Source organism: Ovis canadensis, chromosome X, assembly GCF_042477335.2.
Source record: "Ovis canadensis isolate MfBH-ARS-UI-01 breed Bighorn chromosome X, ARS-UI_OviCan_v2, whole genome shotgun sequence".
Classification (NCBI taxonomy): Eukaryota; Metazoa; Chordata; class Mammalia; order Artiodactyla; family Bovidae; genus Ovis; species Ovis canadensis.
This window is the reverse complement of record NC_091727.1, coordinates 56450397-56477835: the sequence shown is the minus strand read 5'-3', so window position 1 is coordinate 56477835 and position 27439 is coordinate 56450397. Positions and strand designations below refer to the sequence as shown.

General features: G+C 39.3%; 1 protein-coding gene across 1 annotated transcript in view; it reads right to left on the bottom strand.

Annotated features, from left to right (window-relative positions):
- Positions 1 to 27439, bottom strand: part of DGKK (diacylglycerol kinase kappa) — a 175794-nt gene that overhangs the window by 20485 nt on the left and 127870 nt on the right. Inside the window, exons 13-18 of the mRNA XM_070291185.1 lie at positions 8579 to 8670; positions 7596 to 7695; positions 6404 to 6623; positions 4521 to 4625; positions 3779 to 3875; positions 2153 to 2260 (exon numbers count right to left, since the gene is read on the bottom strand). Coding sequence (XP_070147286.1) covers positions 2153 to 2260; positions 3779 to 3875; positions 4521 to 4625; positions 6404 to 6623; positions 7596 to 7695; positions 8579 to 8670 — 722 coding nt within the window. The remainder of the gene's footprint in view (positions 1 to 2152; positions 2261 to 3778; positions 3876 to 4520; positions 4626 to 6403; positions 6624 to 7595; positions 7696 to 8578; positions 8671 to 27439) is intronic.

Below are 27439 nucleotides of genomic sequence, written 5' to 3'. Positions count from 1 at the left end.
ATGAACTAGGTTCTTACCTAACACCATACATAAAAATTAACTTGAAGCAGGTCACAGACTTAAAGGTAAGAGAAAAAACAATAATTTTGGAAGAAAACAGAGCAAATTTTTAAGACCTCAGGTTAGGCAAAGATTTCTTAGATACAGCATCAAAATCATGGTCTGTAAAAAAAAATAGATCAATCAATAGGAACTTATCAAAATTCAAAAGTTTTGTATATCATAAGATACTATTACATGAAAAGACAAGCAATAACAACAAAAAAGACAAGCAACTGGGAAACAATATTTTCAAAATGCTTATCTGATAAAGTACTTGTTTCTCAGTCCAGATCTGCTGTGAGAAAGACGTTCTGGTGGCAGGTGGCAGGAGTGATGATGGTGGATGGAGGAGGTGCTTATTTTTCTTCATAATTTCAATCTACCATAAGAACTCTGAGGCTTTAGATAATGTAAATCAAAACCACAATGAGGTACCATTACATACCAGTCAGAATGGCTGCAATCCAAAAGTCTGCAAGCAATAAATGCTGGAGACGGTGTGGAGAAAAGGGAACCCTCTTACACTGTTGGTGGGAATGCAAACTAGTACAGCCACTATGGAGAACAGTGTGGAGATTCCTTAAAAAATTGCAAATAGAACTGCCATATGACCCAGCAATCCCACTGCTGGGCATACACACTGAGGAAACCAGAATTGAAAGAGACACATGTACCCCAATGTTCATTGCAGCACTGTTTATAATAGCCAGGACATGGAAACAACCTAGATGTCCATCAGCAGATGAATGGATAAGAAAGCTGTGGTACATATACACAATGGAGTATTACTCAGCCATTAAAAAGAATACATTTGAATCAGTTCTAATGAGATGGATGAAACTGGAGCCGATTATACAGAGTGAAGTAAGCCAGAAAGAAAAACACCAATACAGTATACTAACACATATGTATGGAATTTAGAAAGATAGTAACGATAACCCTGTATGTGAGACAGCAAAAGAGACACAGATGTGTAGAATGGACTTTTGGACTCTGAGGGAGAGGGAGAGGGTGGGATGATTTGGGAGAATGGCACTGAAACACGTATACTATCATGTAAGAAACGAATCGCCAGTCTATGTTCAATACAGGATACAGGATGCTTGGGGCTGGTGCACGGGGATGATCCAGAGAGATGATATGGAGTGGGAGGTGGGAGGGGGGTTCATGATTGGGAACTCATGTACACGCATGGCGAATTCATGTCAATGTATGGCAAAACCAATACAGTATTGTAAAGTAAAATAAAGTAAAAATAAAAATTAGAAAAAAAAAAAGAACTCTGAGGCTGCCTTAGGGTATATCTGCAGTACAAAAGTACTGGAAGGTGCCAAGCAGGCCAGCCCTGGATGGGGTAAAATCAGTAGGTCCAGGGGAACCAGGTTAGGAACCCTAAGAACCAGTAGAGTGATCTTTGATACTTTGCAGCCTTGCCAAGCAAAAGCAGACCTGAAACTACTACTAGGACCTTGTCAAATTCTCAGAGACAGAACAAAGATAGAGAAATGGCTAAATCAAATCAATGTAATCTGTTTTTACTAACAGTAACACAGGTAGCTGTATTTACACAGCAGTCCACAGGTCAAGACTATGAAGATGGCTCCAAGTTCAGAATACCAGTGCAGTCATCACAGATTTGGTCAACATTTGGGGCAAGCTATCCTATTAGGCTAAGCTTTGAACTAATGTTTTACTTTCAAATGACGGACTCTTTACTTCTCAAAAGAGTTCTGTTGTTTGTGATATGGGAGATGTAGGAGTACATGTCAGAGAAGGCGATGGCACCCCACTCCAGTACTCTTGCCGGGAGAATCCCATGGATGGAGGAGCCTGGTAGGCTGCAGTACATGGGGTCGCTAAGAGTTGAACACGACTGAGCGACTTCACTTTCACTTTTTACTTTCATGCATTGGAGAAGGAAATGGCAACCCACTCCAGTGTTCTTGCCTGGAGAATCCCAGGGACGGGGGAGCCTGGTGGGCTGCCGTCTGTGGGGTCGCACAGAGTCAGACACGACTGAAGCAACTTAGCAGCAGCAGCAGCAGCAGGAGTACATGTGTGTATTGTGATTGTGTGTTTGCATGTGGGCAGGGAAGTTTCTTTTCCTTACTTGTATTGTCCTGGGTGTTCATCTCTTCTGGTGTTGAATTCCAGAGAAATTTTAGCATCTAGTCCAATTCCAAAATAGTTGTTCATGACACGCTTTTCTTTGAAGCGTCTGAAATTAGCCAAAGGGAAGAAAAGAGTAGACATTGGTATAGGAAAGAAGTGGTATTATCACTGGGCTGCAGACTTTATCTGAATGTTCAAAACCAATGAGAGAAGGCCTGTTCGACATTGGGTACAAGGCTTAATATTCTTGAGAGGCACATGTAGATATCCTATTTTGTTAACAAGTAGCTTATTAGCTGTAAGAGAGGATACCCAGCCAGCTGGGAGGATTCAGTGGGATTGAGACTCATAATGAAGAAGTCATCTTTGGAGACTGTCAGATATGAGTGGCCAATATTTTCTCCACATAAACTAGAAGGAAATAAGAGTCATTGACTTATTCCCAAAAAGAAACTTTAAGTATCTCATATTAAAATGTATGATGAGAGGAAACTCTGTATTACTGTTTTTAGAGATTTTTGAACTCCTTTTAGCACTTTCACATCCAAGGGCAAAGTGACCACACATTTGAGGGGAGAAACCTTATAAAAGAAGGTAGATATATGTAGAATAAAAACAAACAAACAAACAAACAAAACAAGCAGTTTATTTGATTCTTTTGCATCCATCCATTAAAACCAGTGGTGTGCTGGAGACAGTTCATATTAGCTTATGTAAGCTGATTATGCCTATAATTCCCAACTCTGCAATCAATGACATTGTATCAGTAGCTTGAAATAGGCCATAATGGGAAGGTTTATAACAGGAATAAATCAGGGCTTCCCACCTGCCACCCACCCTTGGGAGCTGGTTGTTAAATATTTTTTAGCACACCATTGATCAAAGTGATAAATGATAAGTTCACTGAGGTCTCAGATATGAACTTAAGCCAGTGGCAAAGTGGAGGGAAGTGGGAGTTGAAAATGGGGGGAAGCTGTAGAAAACATATAATTGCTAACTGTCTTTCAAGAAACTAAAAATAGGTAGTTTAGCTACTTAATCACAGATTTTTTATAATTCACTACTAAATTGACCCTACATCTTTCATGTAAGATTTGCCTCCCTTGAATATAGTCCAGATATTGGGGTTTCTTTGACTGATATCACCAATCTTCTTAATGGAACTCAAAATGAGTGAGTGTGTTGGAACTTGGCTACTGGGAATATTCTAAAGAGGTAGGGTTACTGAGACAAATGTCTTTACGTTTGTTTCCTAGTCCCCTAAATGCCCACTTATTTCTTAGCAACTTCAGTTGTTTACTATCAAAGGCAACAGTGAAAAACAGGTCCTTTGAAATGAAATGAAGTTGTGATAATAATAACTATAATACATATAAACCTAACTATGGATGCGAAAGACTGACCAATGTAAGTACTTTGGATAAATAAACTCAATAAATACACAACCTATGTGACAAGTTCTACAATTATCTCCATATTATACGTGAGGAAACTGAGGTTTGGTTGAACTATTTGTGTAAGGTCACACAATTAGTCAGCATTTGACTCTAGGTATCCTTATTCTATTCTCTTTACCAGAGAAAGGAAGAAGCCATAGAAAGGTAATAGGTCTATAAATACTTACATAGTTTCAGGTGTAAAATGTAAGTGCTCCAAATTGAGGTTTTCTAGGTCTTCACTTTTGAGAGAAGATATAGAAGACAGAGTACCAAGACGAGAACCTAGACACAAAAGATATCACCTTGGTGTCAGATACAAAAAAGAAAGCCCTTCCCCTACTTTTATTTCACCCTACTTTCTCCGTTGGAACAGAGTCAGGCTCAATGACTTTCTTTTAGATAATATTCAGGGTTCTCATTCCAAAGAGGGATCATCTTGGATGGACAGGGACTTCCACTGAGAGAATAATAAGGCTGGGCAGACTGCTTGCTGGCAGTGAAACAGCTTCAAATCTTGGGTTTCATCAGGCCTTTTCAAAGAACCTAATGGGGTCATTACTTCTGGATATAGGCATGGGGCCTTATAGTGTGGGGTTTCTGGAGAAAAGGGAGGGATCTCTATGGCAGAATTAGTGAAAGTGAACATTGCTCAGTCGTGTCTGACTCTTTGCGACCCCATGGACTGTAGTCCATGGAATTCTCCAGGCCAGAATACTGGGGTGGGTAGCCTTTTCCTTCTCCAGGGGATCTTCCCAACCCAGGGATCAAACCCAGGTCTCCTGCATTGCAGGCGGATTCTTTACCAGCTGAACCATATGGCAGAATAGGATTAGGGCAAAAGGAAGATGCATGAAAATACTAAAGATATATTCTTTGGGAACTAGAAGACAGAGATGAAGCATAGAATAAAAGGAGAAAGATCCTTACGGTGTCTTGGGCTCATCTGGTTAATATCTTCTGAGTCATCTTCTAGGAAGAAAGTTGAACTGAAGTTCTTAACTGATATTGTCTGTCGGCTTTGCTCATCAAGAACTACAGAGAAAAAATGGAAGGAAGGAGGGAAGGAGGGATGGAAGGAAGAAAGGGAAGGAAGGAGGAGGGGACAGAGGGAGGAAAGGAGAAAAGGAGGATTGGTCACATTTCTTGAGCATCTCTTTTGTTAACACCAGTGTATGGGGAGACAACGGAGACTCCCATTTGATCATTATTACCTCTGCTCCATAATGCTGTTTATGGTTTCAGTTTTTCTATAGTATTGGCATGTTTCTTTATGTCCATGCTTGAGTTTTCTCTGTTTTACTTGTTACTCTTTTCCTATCACCCAGTAAATGTGATTGTGAGCAGAAGCTGGGGGCCAGGGGTAGGTGGAGCAGGATAGGAAACCCTCTGCTCTTCTACCTCCATTTTCATCCTATTTGTAATTCATTTACTCATGTGCCCTTTGTTCTAAACTTAACCCTCTAGGACACATGCCTTTCTTTCACTCAAATGTCTCACCAATACCCAGAATATTTGAGAAGTCGCCTTCCTTTCACCAACCTATATATTAATATCATATAGCTCATGTGCTTGGCTTATGCCAAAGCCTGTAGGTTCAATCCCTATCCTACCCAGGGGTGCCTTTCTCTGTCCCATGGGCACAAGCTATACTTCTAAACCTGACTTATGTATTAATGGAGCAGGTTGAGTACTAGTTGTGACAGGGTTATGGCTACATCAGATTGATCTGATCCCTGTTCCTTGGAAACTGCATGCATACATGCTAAGTCACTTCAGTCGTGTCTGACTCTGTGACCCTATGAACTGTAGCCTGGCAGGTTCCTCTGTCCATGGGATTCTCCAGGCAAGAATACTGGAGTGGGTTGCCATGCCCTCCTCCAAGGGATCTTCCTGACTCAGGGGTCGAACCCACATCTCTTGTGTCTCCTTCATTGGCAGGCGGGTTATTTACCACTAGCGCTACCTGGGAAGCCCCCTTGGAAACTACCTACAGAAATAGAGGCAAATTGGCTGTTTAATTATTTCACACTGCAGAAGGGATATTTCCTTTTTTTTCTTAGAAACTTGGCTGAGGTTGTATCTACATGCACCAAGGCAGGAGAAGGTACCATAGGTAAAAGCCAAAGGCCAGCCAAAGGGACTTCCTTGCTACATGAACTACTGCTCAATTCCAATAGCTCAGGCAGAACACACTTGGTGTTAACATAATTTTTTGATCTGTTTTTCAAAGAAGCATTGTGGAGAAGAAATGGAAACCAGAATGTTAAATTAAGAAGTTGGAGTTGAAAGAGCTTTCATACTCAGTTGGAAGCTTGTAGGTTGTCATGAATTATGGGAAATGGCAATCAATGCCGGAGCTGCCAGGACCACTCTCGGGGCCCTTGTGCCTGATGAATACTGTGTAAGACATGCAGAGATGAACACTATTTTCTTTCTAGAATTGTCATAGGCTCAGTGGTTGGAAGGGGATAGGAGCAGGTGGAAAAAAATTCCATGGCTGGAGGTGGAAGCTGACAGAGCTTTGAGCCAAGCCTCTAAGCAGCTGTAATTGTTTAGGATGAGTGCTAATTCCAAAAATAAATAAGTAGCAAGAGTTTAGTCCCTGTGAGGTAGGAGGTGCCAAAGGGGCAGCTTATCAGGAGTGAGGCTTTTCAAAATCAGTCTCTGATTTTGATGCTTTACGAATGCAGAATCTAGTCAAGTTTGGGTAGTGGTGTCAAATAGAAGACCCAGAGTGAGGTAGATCAGTAACGATCCACAGGAACCTTCCCTTTCCCCTCCTTCAGTCAGCACAACCCTGGGACCTTTACCTTGTTCAACTTGGAATATGATGAGTTTCAATGACTTTTGGAGATTCTGGGCCTTTGTAGCCAGTTCCAACTTGCACTTGGCTATGTGGTCTATTTGAGGGATGGAGGGCTTTCCATCTGCCTTGGCACTTTCTTTATGTGCTTTGGCACTCTTCTCAACAGCTGCATCCTCAGCAAGGATATCAATCAGGACACTGAGCTTGTCGTACATTAAGTCGCTCTATATAGGGAATGAGACAGACAGGTCATTGTTATGAGAAATTCATGCTTGAAAGGACAGAATGAGTAGTTAGATAGCATGGAGAGAAGTGCAGAAGGGTAACAGTTGGCCAGGACACTGAGCATAGGAAGCTAAATGTGGGGAGAGGAAAGTTTAGGGAAAGAAATTTTGGGTAGATGTGATAAGATAGCCAAAGGGTATTAGGGGTTAAAGAGACATCATTTGTTTCTGAGCAGCTTCAGGCACCAATGTATGTTGCCTAGTCTTTCTCATGTCCAAATGGTCTGTAAAATGATATACAATATAGTAAGATTGAGGAAAGATAAACACACATTTCTGGATTGGTGTTTTCGTGGGCATGCTCCTATGGATACGGATGTGGCTCGGCATGGGTGCCTGGTGTCTGCTTTTGTCTGTGTGTATGTTTGGGGATGTACTGCATGATTATGGCCTGATTCCCAGCTCCATCACTTAATAGTTTGTGAACTGAGGCAAGTAACTTAATCTCGTTGTGCTTTTATATTCTTGAGAAGTTGTGAAGATTAAATAAGTGAATACATTATAAGTGCTTAGAACAGTTCCTGGCACAGAATAAGTGCTATAGAAGTATTAGCTATTATTGTTACTGTTATCATAGAGGTGGCCATGGGTGTATCTCTAGCATGTATTCGTATGTAGTTTCAAGAATGTTCTGGTATACAGCCATGAGCATACATGTTGGTATATGCTTGTGTCTGGGTGTGGACAGATGCTTAACATATGCTTAGGTACATGGTACATGGACTAGCATGTACAGTGCCACTCTTTATTTGGTAAAAGGTGGAAGTTCAATGAGGATTTTCACCATCAGGGAGGCTTACCAGCTGCTTCTCCTTGCCCTTTAACGATTTCCAGTGAGAGAGACATTTGCTTTTATTAAAAATTGGGGCCCTGGTGCCACAAAGAGTACAAGACAGAAGGATGGAAACTTACTTTCAAAATGACAGACTCTATTGCTGTATTGTTCTGCTTTATCCGGCTCCAGGCCTTTACAATATCAACCACAAAATCTTCCACTGCTGAGCACAGGAATCTGGAAAGATAAGATAGATGGCACAATGTGACATGGACATGAGGTCCAGAGCCCTTCTGTCTTATAATGTCATTAGTTTCCATCTTCCTCCTCTTCCTTCTCCCTCTCTCTTTTCTGATCTCTCCTTTCTCCCTTTCCTTGTTCCTCTCTCCCAACTCCCTCTCCTCTCTTTGTTTATTCTGATTCTTCATGTGCATTTGGGCAAATATGCCAGTACTTAAGAGAGTTTAACCAACATTTCTTAGCCCAAATTCCAAATTTTCAGAAAACAGAATTCAATTTGTATAACTTGGGTCTGGATTTCATCCTGGGTCAAATCAACTATGTTTCAAGGACCCAGCTAATTTAGTAAAAATATAGGGACTTTGGTATTATGGCCCATGTAGGGACTGTTTCTCAAAAAATAATGTGGTAGACTTGGAAGGACTCCACCAGAGTCCCAGGATAAATGAATGGCCCACATATTTAGAAGAGGAGAATGTGTTGCTCAGCTATGAGAAAGCAGCAGTAGTAGGCACCACAGAGAGTTTTCTAAGTATTAGATGGAAAATGTGTCCCTACTGGAGGGAGATATGCTATGCTCTTGAGTGGTATGGAATGTTGTGTTTCCCTTCTGTAACCCCTCTTCCAAATCTGTGGCTTGCAATTTTGTCATTTTGGAGCAGCAGGAGAACTCACCCCAATCTCATATTTTTTAAAAATTTATTTTTCATAAACTTCCCACTCAGGAGATTTGAGTTAGAAGAAATTTGATTTTGGAAGGTAAACATAGGCTTTCTTTGACCTCAACCCCCAAGCTATTAAAATGAGCACCATCTCTGACTGATGGAACAGCCTATGAGAAAAAACACCCCAAAAGGTTGAGAGGCAAAGGAAGACTGACCTGGTTGCGATAATCATCTCTGTTGGGTACTTGGCCTTCAGGATTTTGTTTAACTCAGTGGATGCAGATTCTAAGTGTTGGATGGCAGCAGCCTAGGGAGAAAATGGAATTTAGCCCTGGAATCTTAGCATTGTGACATAGTGTGCCACACATCCCCACCCCCTCATTATTTTCTACTGATGCTTTACCAGCAACACAACTGCTTCTTTGAAAATAATACACTCAAAAAGAATTCTCATTGAAGATCTCCACAGATAATCTTAGATCTGTGGTTACTCTAAAAATAAGAGATGTATATTATTTCCTCTCATTTAAATTGATACTCAAAAACTCATGTGAAGGGGGTACATGTTTCAAATGAAAAAACCATCTCATATCACATAGCTAGTAAATAATACATCTGGGATTTGAACCTATATCTTTCCAACCAGAGTGTCATCTCTTATATATAATATTAAAAATAATAATCATTTTAATGCTCTATCATATCAAACTCTTTGTGAGCCCATGGACTGTAGCCCACCAGGATCCTCTGCCCATGGGATCTTTCAGGCAAGAATACTAGAGTGGGTTGCCATTTCTTTCTCCAGGGAAAAATAACAGCAACCACTTATATAGAACTTGCTGTGTCCCAGGCTCTGTTCTAAGATACATACATATATATATATATATTTTTTTTTTCAGGTAACCTTTATAACAGTCCTATGAAATAAGGATTATTATCCCCATTTCACAGAACAGAAAACTGAGGCATAGGAAAGGGGAGAGCTGTTAAATGGTAGAGCCAGGATTTGATTCCAGGTAGTCTGGTTCTTGAGTCTGCACTCCTAACTATAACTTATACTCACCCCTCTCTATCACCCTCTGTATTGAAATACATACCAAGATCTGATGATTCTATCACTTGAAAATGTTTTAAATATGGACCTATTACCACTTCAGCAGTCCAAATCACCATTATCTTTTGCCTAGAAAATTTTAGCACTGCCTATCTTTTTTCCTTGCCTCTATGCTTTATTCCTTCATTTGTTTCTCCATATACCATGGAAATATTCTGCTTAACACCTTTCTATTAGATAGCAGAATAGATAGATGGATAGATATGAGATAAAGTATAGTGAAATATTAATGGTAGAATCTACCATTCAAAATTTCCTATATGTTTGAAAATTTTATAATAAAATAAGAAAATGTTCTTCTATAATTTTCACTGTTCTTAGGATAAAAGTTCAAATTTCCTGGGGGAGAGATCAAGACAGATTAGGAGGACATGGAACTCACTTCCCCCATGAACATGAAGATACCTCTAAATGTGGAGAAAGTATCACTGAAAACGAATTGGAGACTGGCAGAAAGACTTTTGTACAACCAAGGCTATAATAAAGAGCCATACAGATTCTGGTAAGAATAGAGGAGTAGCAATCATGTTGGGACCTGTGCCCTTGGTGGGGGGCACAGAAGATGAAGAGCATTACAAAGCAGAGAGCCTCCCTGGGGAGTGAGCAGTTCAAGCCACATATTGGGCACCACATCCCTGGAATTTGACATCAGGAAGACAGGTCCCCTAAACAGGTTAGAAAACCAGTGGGACTAATAGGAAGGCTGTAAGAAACCTAGACTCAGAGTGATTCAAATCAAGAAGGCAGAGGAGGGGGATATGGAACTCAGCTTCCCCCATGAATATATCAAAAATACATCTACATGTGGAACAGTTATCACTGAAAACTAACAGGAGACTGGCAGAAAGATTCCTATATAACCAAGGCTATAAGAAAGATCCACGCAGAATCACATAGGAAGGAAGAGAATCGATCATGATGGGATGTGTCCCCAGGAGGGGATGTGTAGAAAAAGGGAGACTACCTGGGTACATGCCCTCCCTGGGGAGTGAGCAGTGACAGCTACATATCAGGCATTCCATCCCCAGGGTTCAGCAAAGGGGAGACAAGCCCCCTTGGCTGGTTGGAGGGTCAGTGGGACTAATAGGAGGGCTACAGGGAAGCCTGGACTCTGCTTGGAAGGAGCCCATGAACACTTGATAGCTCCCTAAGCAGTGCAGAAATGGTGAGTTGAAACCACTCGGGGCTGACTGGTTTTCTCTGATCACTCTGGTGTCTGCCCCAGCCTGAGCCAAGCAAATGCTCCAGCACCATTAGCAGTTCCACACAGGACTAAGGGCTGCCACAACAAGGAAAAAAACTTTGCAGTAAGATGCTATGGTGTCAGTTCAGTTCAGTCGCTCAGTCGTGTCCGACTCTTTGCAACCCCATGAATTGCAGCACGCCAGGCCTCCCTGTCCATCACCAACTCCCGGAGTTTACTCAGACTCACGTCCATCGAGTCGGTGATGCCATCCAGCCATCTCGTCCTCGGTCGTCCCCTTCTCCTCCTGCCCCCAATCCCTCCCAGCATCAGAGTCTTTTCCAATGAGTCAACTCTTTGCATGAGGTATCCAAAGTACTGGAGTTTCAGCTTTAGCATCAGTCCTTCCAATGAACACCCAGGACTGATCTCCTTTAGAATGGACTAGTTGGATCTCCTTGCAGTCCAAGGGACTCTCAAGAGTCTTCTCCAACACCACAGTTCAAAAGCATCAATTCTTTGGCGCTCAGCTTTCTTCACAGTCCAACTCTCACATCCATACATGACCACTGGAAAAACCATAGCCTTGACTAGACAGATCTTTGTTGGCGAAGTAATGTCTCTGCTTTTTAACATTGCTATGGTGTAACTACCTACAATGGAGAAGAATCTGAAAATAGAATGTGTGTGTGTGTATAAAACTTTGCTATACACCTGAAATATTGTAAATAAAGTAAATAAGTAAAAAAAAATGCTATGGTGGATAAAACCTTAAGTGGCATCTGAGTAGGGAGTGGGCATCGACTACTGGCAGTTGCAAAGTTGAAGCATCAGAGGCAGACAAGATCTCTGATGGCAGCCAGACCACCACAGCCCATGCCTCCACCCCTGTTGAATACCCACACTAGCCCCTCTTGCTCCAGCACTGTTCTACTTGGGTGAGGGTGCCAATGCTGGGAGGGGGAAGAGCACACACTTAAAAGAAACTTTTATATGTGGATTTTTGTATATGGAGATATATATATACATATAGCAGGAGCTATATATAGCAGGCATTCCATCCCTGGGGTTCAGCAAAGGGGAGACAAGTCCCCTTGGCTGGTCGGAGGGTCAGTGGGACTAATAGGAGGGCTGCAGGGAAGCCTGGACTCTGCTTGGAAGGAGCCCATGAAAATTTGCTTGCCTGATATGTAGTCCATATATATATGACTTTTTCACATTATAGGCATTGCAGAAGGGGAAAAGAGAGAGAGAGAAGGGTGTTGAAAATGTATTAAAAGAAATTATGGCTGAAAGCTTCCCAAACCTGAAAAAAAGAAACAGATATCCAAGTATAAAAAGCATGAAAGTTCCCAAATAAGATGAACCCAAGCAGATCCACACCAAGACATATAATTAAAATGTCAAAACAAATTCTAATGGCAGCAAGAGAAAAATAAAGAGTCAGTTACAAGTGAACCCCCATAAGGCTATCAGCTGATTTCTTTAGAGAAATGTTGCAGGCCAGAAGGGTATGATAAGAAATATTCAAAATACTGAAAAGGAAAAACCTGCTACCTAGGATACTCTGCCCAGCAAGGTTATTATTTAGGAGAGAGAAAGACCTCTTCAAACTAGCAAAAACCAAAATAAATGAGCAATACTAAACCTACTCTAAAAGAAATGTCCTACTCCAAATGAAAAAGAAATAAGAATCTATAGGAATGGGAAACTCCAAAATAGGAAAGGATTTAAGATAACCTAAATAAGCAAGCTTCCTTGGTGGCTCAGAGGTTAAAGCATCTGCCTGCAATGTGGGAGACCTCGGTTCGATCCCTGGGTTGGGAAGATCCCTGGAGAAGGAAATGGCAACCCACTCCAGTGTTCTTGCCTGGAGAATCCCATGGATGGAGGAGCCTGGTGGGCTACAGTCCACGGGGTTGCAAAGAGTCGGACACGACTGAGTGACTTCACTTCACTTCAAATGAGCAAGCACATAGATTAAAAGGGCTTCCTTGGTGGCTCAGTGGTAAAGAATCCACCTGCCAACTCAGGAGACATGGGTTTGAACCCTGGGTCAGGAAGATCCCCTGAAGAAGGAAAAATTGTAAAATCAACTATAAAGACAATAAACAGTGAAGGAAAAAATGTAAAGATGTAAAATATGATTTTAAAAAATACAAAATGTTGGGGAAGGGAATTAAAATGTAGATCTTTTAGAATGTGTTTAAACTTAAATGACTATCAGTTAAAATCACATAGATATAATTATGAGTCAACATATTTGAACCCCATGGTAACCACAAATCAGAAACCTGCAAAAGATATACAAAAACCAAAAAGAAAGGAACCTAAGCATACTACGAAAGAAATTAATTAAACCACAGTGGGAGAAACAGAAGAAATAAACAGAGAACTATAAAAAACAATTGGAAAACAAGTAATACAATGACAATAAGTAGCTAAAAAGCCTCTTGATGAAAGTGAAAGAGGAGAGTGAAAAATTTGGCTTAAAGCTCAACATTCAGAAAACGAAGATCATGGCATCCGGTCCCATCATTCCATGGGGAATAGATGGGGAAACAGTGTCAGATTTTATTTTGGGGGGCTCCAAAATCACTGCAGATGGTGATTGCAGCCATGAAATTAAAAGACGCTTACTCCTTGGAAGAAAAGTTATGACCAACCTAGATAGTATATTCAAAAGCAGAGACATTACTTTGCTGACTAAGGTCTGTCTAGTCAAGGCTATGGTTTTTCCAGTGGTCATGTATGGATGTGAGACTTGGACTGTGAAGAAGGCTGAATGCTGAAGAATTGATGCTTTTGAACTGTGGTGTTGGAGAAGACTCTTGAGGGTCCCTTGGACTGCAAGGAGATCCAACCAGTCCATTCTAAAGGAGATCAACCCTGGGATTTCTTTGGAAGGAATGATGCTAAAGCTGAAACTCCAGTACTTTGGCCACCTCATGTGAAGAGTTGACTCATTGGAAAAGACTCTGATGCTAGGAGGGATTGGGGGCAGGAGGAGAAGGGGACGACTGAGGATGAGATGGCTGGATGGCATCACGGACTCGATGGACGTGAGCCTGCGTGAACTCCGGGAGATGGTGATGAACAGGGAGGCCTGGCGTGCTGCGATTCATGGGGTCACAAAGAGTCAGACACGACTGAGCGACTGAACTGAACTGAACATGTGCTGTGCTGTACTAAGGTGCTTCAGTCATGTTCGATTCTTTGTGACCCTGTGGACTGTAGCCAGGTTCCTCTGTCCATGGGATTTTCCAGGCAAGAATACTAGAATGGGTTACCATGCCCTCCTCCAGGGGATCTTCCCAACACAGGGATTGAACCTGTGGCTCCTGCAGCTCTTGTATTACAGGCAGATTCTTTACAGCTGAGCTACCTGGGAAGCCCAGTAAGTACATACCAATCAATTACTACTTTAAATGACTTTAAATGTCAATAGACTAAATGTTCCAAAAGACAAAGGGTGGCTGATTGGATTAAAAAACAAGACCCTTTAATATGCTACTCTTCAGGGCCAAAGACATATAGAATGAAAGTGAAGGAATGGAAAAAGATATTTCATGAAATCGTTAATGACAAGAAAGTGAGGGTAGTGGTATTCATATAGAACAAAAAAACTTTAACATGAAGGCTATAACAAAAGATGAGTGCATTATATAATCATAAAGGGATCAATATACAAAGAAGCTATTACTCTTGTTAACATATATGTACCAAACACAGGAGCCCCTAAATAAATAAAGCAAATACTAGCAGACATAAAGGGAGAATTTGACAATGATACAATATTAGTAGAGGACTTTAACACTCCCCTGATATCTATAGACATATTATCTAGACAGATGATAAGACAACAGTGAACTTAAATGACGCAATAGACTAGTTGGACTTAATAGATGTCTTACAAGACATTCCATCCCAAAATAGCAGAATACACATTCTTCTCAAGTGCTTATGGAATGTTCTCCAGGACAGATCACATGCTGGGCCACAGAACAAGTCCCAAAAAATAGAAATTATATCAAGTATTTTTTAATGACCAAAACAGTATGAAACTAGAAATCAACTACAAAAAGAAAAATGGTAAAAGAACAAACACATGGAGGCTACACAACACACTACTAAAAACCATTGGGACAGGATGAAATCAAAGAGGAAATCAGAAAGTCCCTCAAGACAAATGCAAATGGAAATACAATTTTCCAAAATCTATTAGATGCAACAAAAGCAGTTCTAAGAGAGAAGTTAGTGCCAATACAGGCCTTTCTCAAGAAACAAGAAAAATTTTGCATAAAACATTTTATCACCTAAAAGCATTAGAAAAAGAACAAACAAAACCCAAAGACAGTAGAAGGAAGAAAAAAAAATAAAGATCAGAGAAGAAATAAATAAAATAGAGATACTTGTACACCTGTGGCTGTTTCATGTCAAAGTATGGCAAAAACCACCACAATATTGTAATTAGCCTCAAATTAAAATAAATAAATAAATTAAAAAAAAAACAATAGAAAAGATCAATGAAACCAAGAACTGGTTCTTTGAAATGATAAAATTGATAAACTTTTCACCAGGGTCACCAAGAAAAAAAGAGTGAGGACCCAAATAAAATAAAAATGAAAGAGGAGACAAAACAGCTAATAACACAAAAATGTAAAAAATCATAAGAGAATACTATGTTATATGCCGACAAATTGGACAACCTAGAAGAAATGAACAAATTTCTAGAAAAATACAGCCTGGTAAGACTGATTCAAGAAGAAACAATTTGAACAGAATAATCACTACAAGTAAAATTCAATTTGTAATAAAAATCTCTAGCTAAGAACAGTCTAGGATCAGATGGTTTCAGAAAAGAATTCTAACAAAGATATTTGTTGCTGTTCAGTCGCTCAGTTATGTCTGACTCTTTGCAACCCCATGGACTGTAGCATGCCAGGCTTCCCAGTCCTTCACCATCTCCCAGAGCTTGCTCAAACTCATGTTCATTGAGTCGGTGATGCCATCCAACCATCTCATCCTCTGTGTCCCCTTTTTCTCCTGCTTTCTATCTTTCTGAGCATCAGAGTCTTTTTCGATGAGTTGGCTCTTTGCATCCGGTGGCTAAAGTATTGGAGCTTCAGCATCAGTCCTTCCAATAAATATTCAGGGTTGACTTTATTTAGGATTGACTGGTTTGATCTCCTTGCAGTACAAGGGACTCTCAAGTCTTCTCCAACACCGCAATTCAAAAGCATCAATTCTTTGGTGCACAGCCTTCTTTATGGTCCAACTCTCATGTCTGTACATGACTATTGGAAAAACCATAGCTAGATGGACCATAACTAGATGGTCCTTTGTCAGCAGAGTAATGCCTCTGCGTTTTTCAAAGATATAGACAAGAGTAAATAATCCCTGTCAAATTGTTCTAAAACTTGAAGAGGAAGGAGTACTTGCAAATTTATTCTACAAGGCCACCCTTATCCTGATACCAAAATACAACAACAACAAAAAAAAAACACTACAAAAAAAGAGAAAATTATAGGCCTATATATATATATATATATGTATATATGTATATATATATATATATATTTAAAAAGCTTTTTATTTTGTATTGGGGTATAGCTGACTAACAATGTTGTGATAGTTTCAGGTGAACAGCAAAGGATCTCAGCCATATATGTACATGTGTCCCTTCTCCAAACTCTGCCACATAAGACTGAGCAGAGTTCCACTAGGTCCTAGCTGGTATTCCATTTTAAATATACCAGTGTGCACATGTCCATCCCAAACTCCCTAACTATCCCTTCCCCTCATCCTTCCTCCTGGCAACCATAAATTCACTAAGGCTGTGAGTATGTTTCTGTTTTGTAAGTAAGTTCATTTATATAATTTCTTTTTAGATTCCATATATAAGGGATGTCATATGATATTTCTTCTTCTCTGTCTGACTTCACTCAGTTTGACACTGTCTAGGTCCATCCTTGTTGCTGAAAATGGCATTATTTTATTCTTTGCAATGGCTGAGTAATATTCTGAAATTGCCTATATGTACCACATCTTCTTTATTCATTCCTCTGTCGATTGACATTTTGGTTTCTTCTATGTCTTGGCTATTGTAAACAGTGCTGCAGTGAACATTGGGGTGCATGTATCCTTTTGGATCATGTTTTTCTCTGGATAAATGCCCAGGAGTGTGATTGCAGGGTCATCAGTTCAGTTCAGTTGCTCAGTCGTGTCCGACTCTTTGCGACCCCATGATTCACAGCACGCCAGGCCTCCCTGTCCATCACCATCTCCTGGAGTTCACTCAGGCTCACGTCCATCGAGTCCGTGATGCCATCCAGCCATCTCATCCTCTGTTGTCCCCTTCTCCTCCTGCCCCCAATCCCTCCCAGCCTCAGAGTCTTTTCCAATGAGTCAACTCTTCGCATGAGGTGGCCAAAGGACTGGAGTTTCAACTTTAGCATCATTCCTTCCAAAGAAATCCCAGGGCTGATCTCCTTCAGAATGGACTGGTTGGATCTCCTTGCGGTCCAAGGGACTCTCAAGAGTCTTCTCCAACACCACAGTTCAAAAGCATCAATTCTTCGGCGTTCAGCCTTCTTCACAGTCCAACTCCCACACCCATACATGACTACTGGAAAAACCATAGCCTTGACTAGACGGACCTTAGTCGGCAAAGTAATGTCTCTGCTTTTGAATATACTATCTAGGTTGGTCATAACTTTTCTTCCAAGGAGTAAGCGTCTTTTAATTTCATGGCTGCAGTCACCATCTGCAGTGATTTTGGAGCCCCCAAAAATAAAGTCTGACACTGTTTCCACTGTTTCTCCATCTATTTCCCATGAAGTGATGGGACCAGATGCCATGATCTTTGTTTTCTGAATGTTGAGCTTTAAGCCAACTTTTTCACTCTCTACTTTTACTTTCATCAAGAAGCTTTTTAGTTCCTCTTCACTTTCTGCCATAAGGGTGGTGTCATCTGCATATCTGAGGTTATTGATATTTCTCCTGGCAATCTTGATTCCAGCTTGTGTTTCTTCCAGTCCAGCGTTTTTCATGATGTACTCTGCATAGAAGTTAAATAAGCAGGGTGACAATATACAGCCTTGATGTACTCCTTTTCCTATTGGGAACCAGTCTGTTGTTCCATGTCCAGTTCTAACTGTTGCTTCCCGACCTGCATACAGATTTCTTAAGAGGCAGGTCAGGTGGTCTGGGATTCCCATCTCTGTCAGAATTTTCCACAGTTTATTGTGATCCACACAGTCAAAGGCTTTGGCACAGTTAATAAAGCAGAAATAGATGTTTTTCTGGAACTCTCTTGCTTTTTCCATGATCCAGCGGATGTTGGCAATTTGATCTCTGGTTCCTCTGCCTTTTCTAAAACCAGCTTGAACATCAGGAATTTCACAGTTCACATACTGCTGAAGCCTGGCTTGGAGAATCTTGAGCATTACTTTACCAGCACGTGAGATAAGTGCAATTGTGCGGTAGTTTGAGCATTCTTTGGCATTGCCTTTCTTTGGGATTGGAATGAAAACTGACCTTTTCCAGTCCTGTGTCCACTGCTGAGTTTTCTAAATTTGCTGGCCTATTGAGTGCAGCACTTTCACAGCATCATCTTTCAGGATTTGAAATAGCTCCACTGGAATTCCATCACCTCCACTAGCTTTGTTCGTAGTGATGCTTTCTAAGGCCCATTTGACTTCACATTCTAGGATGTCTGGCTCTAGATGAGTGATCACACCATCGTGATTATCCGGGCTGTGAAGATCTTTTTTTGTACAGTTCTTCTGTGTATACTTGCCACCTCTTCTTAATATCTTCTGCAGGGTCATTTGGTAGCTCTATTTTTAGTTTTTTGAGGAAGCTCCATATTGTTCTCCATAGTGTATAGGCCAATATCTTTGATGAATATAGAGGCAAAAATCCTCAAGAAAATATTAGGAAACTGAATCCAGCAATATATAAAAAGGATCATACACCATGATCAAGCTGAATTTATTCCAGGATCAAAAGGGTGGAGTAACATTTGCAAATCAATAAATGTAATGTACAACAGTAGTCCCAAAATTTTGGCACCAGTGATCAGTTTCACAGAAGACAATTTTTCCACAGACCTGCACGTGGTGCGGAGAGGCGGGGGATGGTTCAGGTAGTAATGGGAGCAATGGGGAAAAATGAGATGCAGCAGATGAAGCTTTGCTTGCTCACCTGCCACTCACCTCCTGCTCTGCAGCCTGGTTCCTAACAGGCCATGGACCAGTAGCAGTCCATGACTCAGGGACTGGGGACCCCTGATGCACAACATTAACAAAAGGAAGGATAAAAATGTCACATGATCATCTCAATAGATGCAGAAAAAGCATTTGAAAAATTTCAACATCCATTCATCACTTCATGACAAATAGATGGGGAAACAGTGGAAATAGTGGCTGATTTTATGTTTCTAGGCTTCAAAATCACTGCAGATGGTGATTGCAGCCATGAAATTAAAAGACACATACTCCTTGGAAGGCAAGTTATGACCAACCTAGACAGCATATTCAAAAGCAGAGACATTACTTTGCCAACAAAGGTCCATCTAGTCAAGGCTATGGTTTTTCCAGTAGTCATGTATGGATGTGAGAGTTGGACTACAAAGAAAGCTGAGCACAGCAGAATTGATGCTTTTGAACTATGGTGTTGGAGAAGACACTTGAGAGTCCCTTGGACTGCAAGGAAATCCAACCAGTCCATCCTAAAGATCAGTGCTGGGTGTTCATTGGAAGGACTGATGTTGAAGCTGAAACTCCAGTACTTTGGCCACCTGATGTGAAGAGCTGACTCATTGGAAAAGACCCTGATGCTGGGAAAGATTAAGGGCAGGAGGAGAAGGGGATGACAGGGGATGAGATGGTTGGGTGTTATCACCGACTCAATGGACATGGGTTTGGGTGGACTCCAGGAGTTGGTGATGGATAGGGAGGCCTGGCGTGCTGCAGTTCATGGGGTCACAAAGAGTGGGACGTGACTGAGTGACTGAACTGAACTGAACTGACATTCATGTTAAAAATTCTCATATAGTACATATAGAAGAAACATGTCTCAACATAATTAAGGCCATATTGATAAACCCATAACCAACATCATACTCAGAGATGAAAAGCTGTAAACCTTCTCATTGTATTCTGGAACAAGACAAGGATGCTCACTCTTACTACTTCTGTCTAACATAGTAATGGAAGTTCTAGCCACAGTAATCAGAGAAGTAAAAGAAGTAAAAAGCATCCAAATTAGAAGGAAAGAGGCAAAACTGTCACTATTTGCAGATGACACTATATTTATATAGGGAATTCTAAAGTGTCTGTCCCCAAATATTAGGGCTAATAAATGAATTCAATAAGGTTGAAGGATACAAGACTACTATATAAAAATATATTGCATTTCTATACACTAACAAGGAAATTTTAGAAACAGAAAGTAAAAAATCATCCTGTTTGAAATCACAACCAGAAGAATAAAACACTAAGAATAAACTTAACGAAGGAGGTGAAAGGCCTATAATCTAAAATTTGAAAAAACATTGATTAAGGGAATTGAAGACAATTTAAAGAAATGGAAATATACCCTATACCCTTGGATTAGAAGAATAAATATTTTTAAGTTGGCCATACTACCCAAAGCAATCTGCAGATTAAATGGCAAAGAGTCTGCCTGCAATGCAGGGGACCCAGGATCAATTCCTGGGTTGGGAACATTCCCTAGAGAAGGGCATGACAACACACACCAGTATTCTTGCCTGGAGAATCCCATGGACAGGGGAGCCTGGTGGGCTACAGTCCATAGGGTTGCAATGAGTCAGACATGACTGACTACATCTATCAAAACACCCATGACATTTTTCACAGAATCAGAACAAATAAAAATCCATATGGAAATACAAAAGACCCCAAATTGCCGTAGCCATCTTGAGAAAAAAGAACAAATTGGAGGTATAACCCCCCCCCCCCCCAGACTTCAGAATATACTACAAAGCTACAGTAATCAAACAGCATGGTACTAGCACAAAAACAGATACATAGATCAGTGGAGTAGAATAGAGAACCAGAAATGAACCCATACATCTATTGTCAATTAATTTATGAGAAATGAGTCAAGAATATACAGTCGAGAAAAGACAGTCTCTTTAGCAAGTGGTATTGGGAAAACTGGACAACCACATGTAAAACAATGAGATTAGAACATTCCCTCAGACCATATACACAAATAAACTTGAATTGGTTTAAAGACGTAAGTGTAAGACATGACGCCATGAAAGTCCTAGAAGAGAACACAGGCAGAACGCTCTTTGCAAAACTGTAACAATATTTTTGGTCAGTCTCCTAAGTCAAAGGAAATAAATGCAAAAATAAAACAATGGGGCCTATTTAAACTTAAAAGCTTTTGCACAGCAAAGGAAATTTTCAATAAAATGAAGATAAAACATATGAAAGGAGAGAAAATATTTCCAAGTGATGTGGCTGACAAGGGGTTAATATCTAAAATACACAAAGAGCTCATAGAACTCAATACCACAAAAAGAAACAACCCAATCAACAAATGGGCAGAAGACTTCAATAGACATTTTTCCAAAGAAGACTATATGGCTAACAGGCACATGAGAAGATGATCAACATCAGTAATTATTACAGAAATGCAAAACAACAATGAGATATCACCTCACATCTGTCAGAATGGCTATTATCAAAAAGTCTACAAATAACAAATTTTGGATAGGATGTGGAGAAATGGAAACCTTCATACACTACTGGTGGGGTTTTACACTGTTTCCAGTCACTATGGGAAACTGTACGGAGTTTCTTCAAAAAACTAAAAATAGAACTATGATATGATCCAGCAATTTCAGTGCTAGGTGTGTATTTGCAGAAAATGAAAACACTAATTTGAAAAGATTCATGGACCTCAATGTTCACAGCAGCACTATTTATAATAGCCAAGATATGGAAGCAACTTGAGTGCCCATCAACAGATGAATGGATACAGATGTGGTTTATACATACAATACTACTGGAATACTACTAAGCTCCCCCCCAAAATGGAATTCTGCCATTTATAACAATGTGAATAGACCTTGGGGGTATTATGATTAATGAAATATATCAGTGAGAAAAAAAGAGTACTTTATCACTTATACATAGGATATGAAAAATAAAACAAATGTATACTTAAAGAATAAAAACAGACTCACAGGTGTAGAGAACAAACTAGTGGTTGCAAGTGTAGAGGGAACAGGGAGGGGTGAGATAGGGGTGTCAGATTTAGAAATACAAAATAAATATATATTTATAAAATACAAGCAAGTTATATATACAATAAATAAACAACTTGGATGTATTGTACAGCAAACAAACCAAAGAAACCTTTTTCTTTGCTAGTGATCACACACACATATGATTTCTCCTGAAACAAGGCAGAAGAAACAGATTGAAACTGAATAGGACTCTGGCCAGTTTCCCACAACCTCTGGCCCATGGCCAGCCTGAGCCAAGAACCCATTTTATCCCACTTGCTTCACAATAGTAGTTCTACACTAGGGTGAGAATGGCTGAGGGGAGCGCTCAGATGTGAGGGACTATGCCAGCCCAGATCCTGAACGGCATCTAAATGAGGCAGGGGCCTCAAACTGGAGTCTACGGAGGCACCACATCAAAAGTATTCCAGGATGCTGAGTGAAACTAAGGACACCACAGTCTGTGCCCAGGCCCATGCCAAGTGCCCTCTCCAGCCCCTCTTTCTGTAGTTCTATTCCCCTCTGGGGAAGTGTGCTGGTGCTGGGAGGGAATAGAGCTTAGAGGGAATAGAGCTATCTTAGACTTGACCCTCAGGGCTTTTGCTCCAGCAGTTTGGGACCTGCCCTCACTCTAAGAGGGTAGTGTTGGCACTGAAGGAAGGAGAAACCCTGCTTCACACCTGACTCTGGCTCTTGTTGCTGTATCTCCAGCATTGCCTCCTAACAAGATGATAGCTGCTAGCATACTCTGGGGAAAGACATGACTTGTGCTCAAGTCAGGTGTAGCTCTCCCACTAAAGTCCTTGGGCACAGGCAGAGTGTGTGGGGATGCCCATAAACAAGAACACCCCTTCAAGGCTGGAAAAAGGTAATTGTTTCATCTAATTTCATAGAATATATACAGCAAAACTGAGAAGACAGAGGGATTTGTTTCATTGAAAAAACAGGAGAAAACCCCTGAAAAAGCAATTAATGAAACAGAAATAAATGATTTGCTAAATAAAGAATTCAAAGCATTAGTAATAGATAGGCTAACTGAATTAGGGAAAAGAATAGATGAACACTGAGAATTTTAACACAGGGATAAGAATTTTTTAAAGATGAAATGAAAAACAGGCTAGAAGGCATTAACAGGAGCCTAGGTGATACAGAAGAATGCATAAGTTATCTGGAAGACAGAATAACAGAAAGGACACAATCAGAGCAGCAAAAAGAAAACTAAAAAAATGATAACAGTTTAGTGATAATTAGGACAATATTAAAGCATACCAACATCTGCACTATAGGGGTCTCAGAAGCAAAGTGGGGGGGGATGTTGAAAATGTATCTGATGAAGTTATGGCTGAAAACTTCTTAAACGTGAAGAAGGAAACCAATATCCATGTACATGAAGCTTAGAGGATTCTAAACAAGATGAATCCCAACAAACCCACACCAAAAAAGTAATTAAAACAGCAGAAGTTTAAGATAAAGAATTCTAAAGGCAGCAAGAGAACTCAAAAGAATCATGAGAATCTTATAAAGAACCTTCATAACGCTATCAGCTGATTTCTCTGCAGAAAACTTGCAGGGCAGAAGGAAGGGCATGCTGTATATAAAGTCCTAAAAGGGAAAAACTTGCAACCTAGGATACTCTACCCAGCAAGATTACCATTTAGAATTGGAGGAGAGAAAAAAGAACTTCCCAGACAAGCAAAAACTAAAAACACTGAGCAATAAAAACCTATCCTAAAAGAAATGTTAAAGGGTCTTCTCTAATTGAAAAGGCTACATTTACATTTGCTGTTGTTTAGTCACTAAGTCATATCCAACTTTTTGTGACTCAGGGACTGTAATCTGCTAGGCTCTTCTGTCCAGGCAAGAATACTGGAATTGGTTGCCATTTCCTTTTCCAGCAGAGTTTCTGGACACAGGGCTCAAACCCATGCCTCCTCATTGGAGGTAGATTCTTTACCATTGAGCCACCAGGGCAGACTTACATTTACATTAGTAAAGGCAAATATATAGTAAAGGCTGAGAATCAACCACCTAAATAAGCCAGTACAAAGATTGAAAAAAAAAGTAAAATCAATTATAACTACAATAAACTGAAGGGATAAACATAGAGATGTAAAATATTATATCAAAAACAAAATGTGGGGAGGGGGGTAAAAAAGTAGATAGTTTAGAATGTGTTTGAACTTAAAGGACTAACAGTTTTAAAAAAGTAGGTCAACATATAGAAACCCATTGGTAACCACAAATTAAAAACCTACAACTGAAACATAAAACCACAGTGAAAATAATATAAGTATACCAATAAGGAAAACCATCAAACAACAAGGGAAGAAACTAAAAGAAGAATGGTTAAATACAAACACAAGTATAATATAATTAACAAATTGGCAATAAATACATACCTATCACTAATTACTTTAAAGGTCAATGGACTAAATATTCCAATTGAAAAACTTAAGGTGGCTGATTGGATCAAAATAAGACCTGTATATATGCTGCTTACAAGAGACTCATTTCAGAGTTAAAGACACACATGGACTGAAAACCAGAGGATGGAAAAACATATTTCATGTAAATGAAAACACTAAGAAAATTGGAATAGGAATATTCATATAGGACAAAACAGTCTTTAACAAAAGATGAAGGGTATTATATAATGACAAAGTGATAAATACAATCAAGATACAACACTCCTTAACGTATACACACCAAATATAGGAACACCTGACTATATAAAGCAAATATTAACAAACATGAAGGGAAAAGTTGACAATAATACAAATATAGTAGGGGACTTTAACACCTCACTTATGTCAATAGACATATCATCTAGAGAGAAAATCAAGAAGGAAACAGTCTTAAATGACATATTATACCAGTTGGACTTAATATCAGTAGATATCTATAGGACATTCCATCCCAAAACAGCAGAATACACATTATTTTCAAGTGCACATGGAATGTTCTCCAGGACAGATCACATGATAGGCCACCAAACAAGCCTCAACAAATTTGAGAGGATAGAAATTATATCAAGCGTTTTTTCTGACCATGACAATATGAAGCTAGAAATCAATTACAGAAAGAGAGATGGAAAAACACGAACATGTGAAGACGAAACAACGTGCTACTAAAAAAAATTCATGGGACAATGATGAAGTCAAAGAGGAAATCAGAAAATATCTTGATACAAGTGAAAATGGAGACAAAACTTTCCAAAATCTGTGGGAAACAGCAAAGAAGTTCTAAGTGGGAAATTTACAGGGATACAGGCCTACCTCAAGCAACAAGAAAAATCTCAAGTAAACAACTTATACTACCACCCAAAAGATTAAAAGAGCAAATGAATCCCAAAGTCATCAGAAGGCAGGAAATAAAGTTCAAGAGAATATAAATAAAATACAGGCCCCCATAAGAAAATGATAGAAAAGATCAATGAAACTAAGTGTTGGTTCTTTGAAAAGATAAAATTGATAAACCTTCAGTGAGGCTCACCAAGAAGAAAAGAAAGAGGACTCAAATAAGAAATGAAACAGGAGACATAACAACCAATACCACAGAGATTCAAAAAGAATACTATGAACAGTTATATGCCAATAAATTGAACAACCTAGAAGGAATGAGCACGTTTCTAGAAATATACAATCTTTCAAGACTGAATAAGGAAGAAATAGACAATCTGAACAGACTGATCACTAGTAGTAAATTTGAATTTGTAATAAAATAATCTTCCAGCAAACGAAAGTCCACAATTGTATGACTTCACAGGAGATTCTACCAAACATACAGAGAAGAGCTAATACCTAGTCTTCTCAAACTATTCCAAAAAATTGAAGAAAAAGGAACACTTCCAAATTCGTTGTACAAGGCCACTTTTACCCTGATACCAAAACCAGACAAAGACATCACACACACAAAATTACACATCAATATCTTTGATGACTATAGATGTAAAAATCCTCAGCAAAATATTGGCAAACCAAATCCAATAACATATAAACATAATTATATACCATAATTAAGTTGGGATTTATTCCAGGGATGTAAAGATGATTCAATATTTGCAAATTAATCAATGTGACATATCACATTAACAAAAGGAAGGAAAAAATCACATGACCATCTCAATAGATGCAGAAAAAGCATTTGACAAAATTCAAAATCCATTCATGATAGAACTCTCATCCCAGTGGGTATAGAGGGAATATATCTCAACATAATTAAGGCCATTGTGACAAATCCACAGGCAACATCATACTCAGTGGTAAAAAGCTGAAAGCCTTTGCTCTAAAATCAAGAATGAGACATGGATACTCATTCTTGTTACTTATATTTAACATATTATTGGAAGTCCTAGCCATAGCAGTCAGAAAATAAAAAGAAATAAAAGGCATCCAAATTAGAAGGGAAGTAGTAAAATTGTCACAAGTTGCAGGTGACATGAAACTATATATAGAAAACTCTAAATTTTCCACAAAACATTATTAGAGCCAGAAAAGAATTCAGTAAAGTTGCAGGATACAAGATAAATGTACACAAATTTGTTGCTTTCCTCTACACAAATGATGAGCTATCAGAAAAAGAAAGCAAGAAAATAATCTTGTTTAAAATTGCATAGAAGAAGAATAAAATAATTAGGAATAAATCTAACCAAGGAGGTGAAAGACCTATACTCTGAAAACTATAAAACCTTGATGAAAGAAACTGAAGATGATACAATGAAATGGGAATATATCTCTTGTTCATGGGTTGAAAAAGTTAATATGGTTTAAAATGTCCATAGTACTTGAAGCAATCTATAGATTTAATGCAATCTCTAGCAAATATCCAGGATATCTTTCACAGTACTAGAATAATCCTAAATTTTATATGGAACCACAAAAGAACCACAATTGCCAAAGCCATCTTGAGAAAAAAGAACAAACTGGGAAGTATCATGCTACTTGACTTCAAACTATATTACAAAGCTACAGTAATCAAACAGCATGGTACTGGCACAAAAACAGACACAAAGATAAATGGAACAGAAGAGAGAGCTCAGAAATAAACCTTTAGATTTATGATCAATTAATCTATAAGAAATGAATCAAGAATACACAATGAAGAAAAGACTATCTCTTCAATAAATGGTGCTGGGATCACTGGTCAGTTACATGCAAAAGAATAAAATTAGGCATTGAAACATGTATACTATCATGTAAGAAATAAATCAATAGTCTAGGTTTGATACAGGATACAGGATGCTTGGGGCTGGTACACTGGGATGACCAAGAGAGATGATATGGGGAGGGTGGTGGGAGGGGGGTTCAGGGTTGGGAACTCATGTATACTTGTGGTGGATTCATGTCAATGTATGGGAAAACCAATACAGTATTGTAAAGTAAAAAAATAAAATTTAAATTAAAAAAAGAACATTTTCTCATACCATGTACAAAAAATAAACTCAAAACTGATTAAAGATCTATAAACCTAGAAGAGAACATAAGCAGCATACTACTTTATATAAGTTGTAGCAA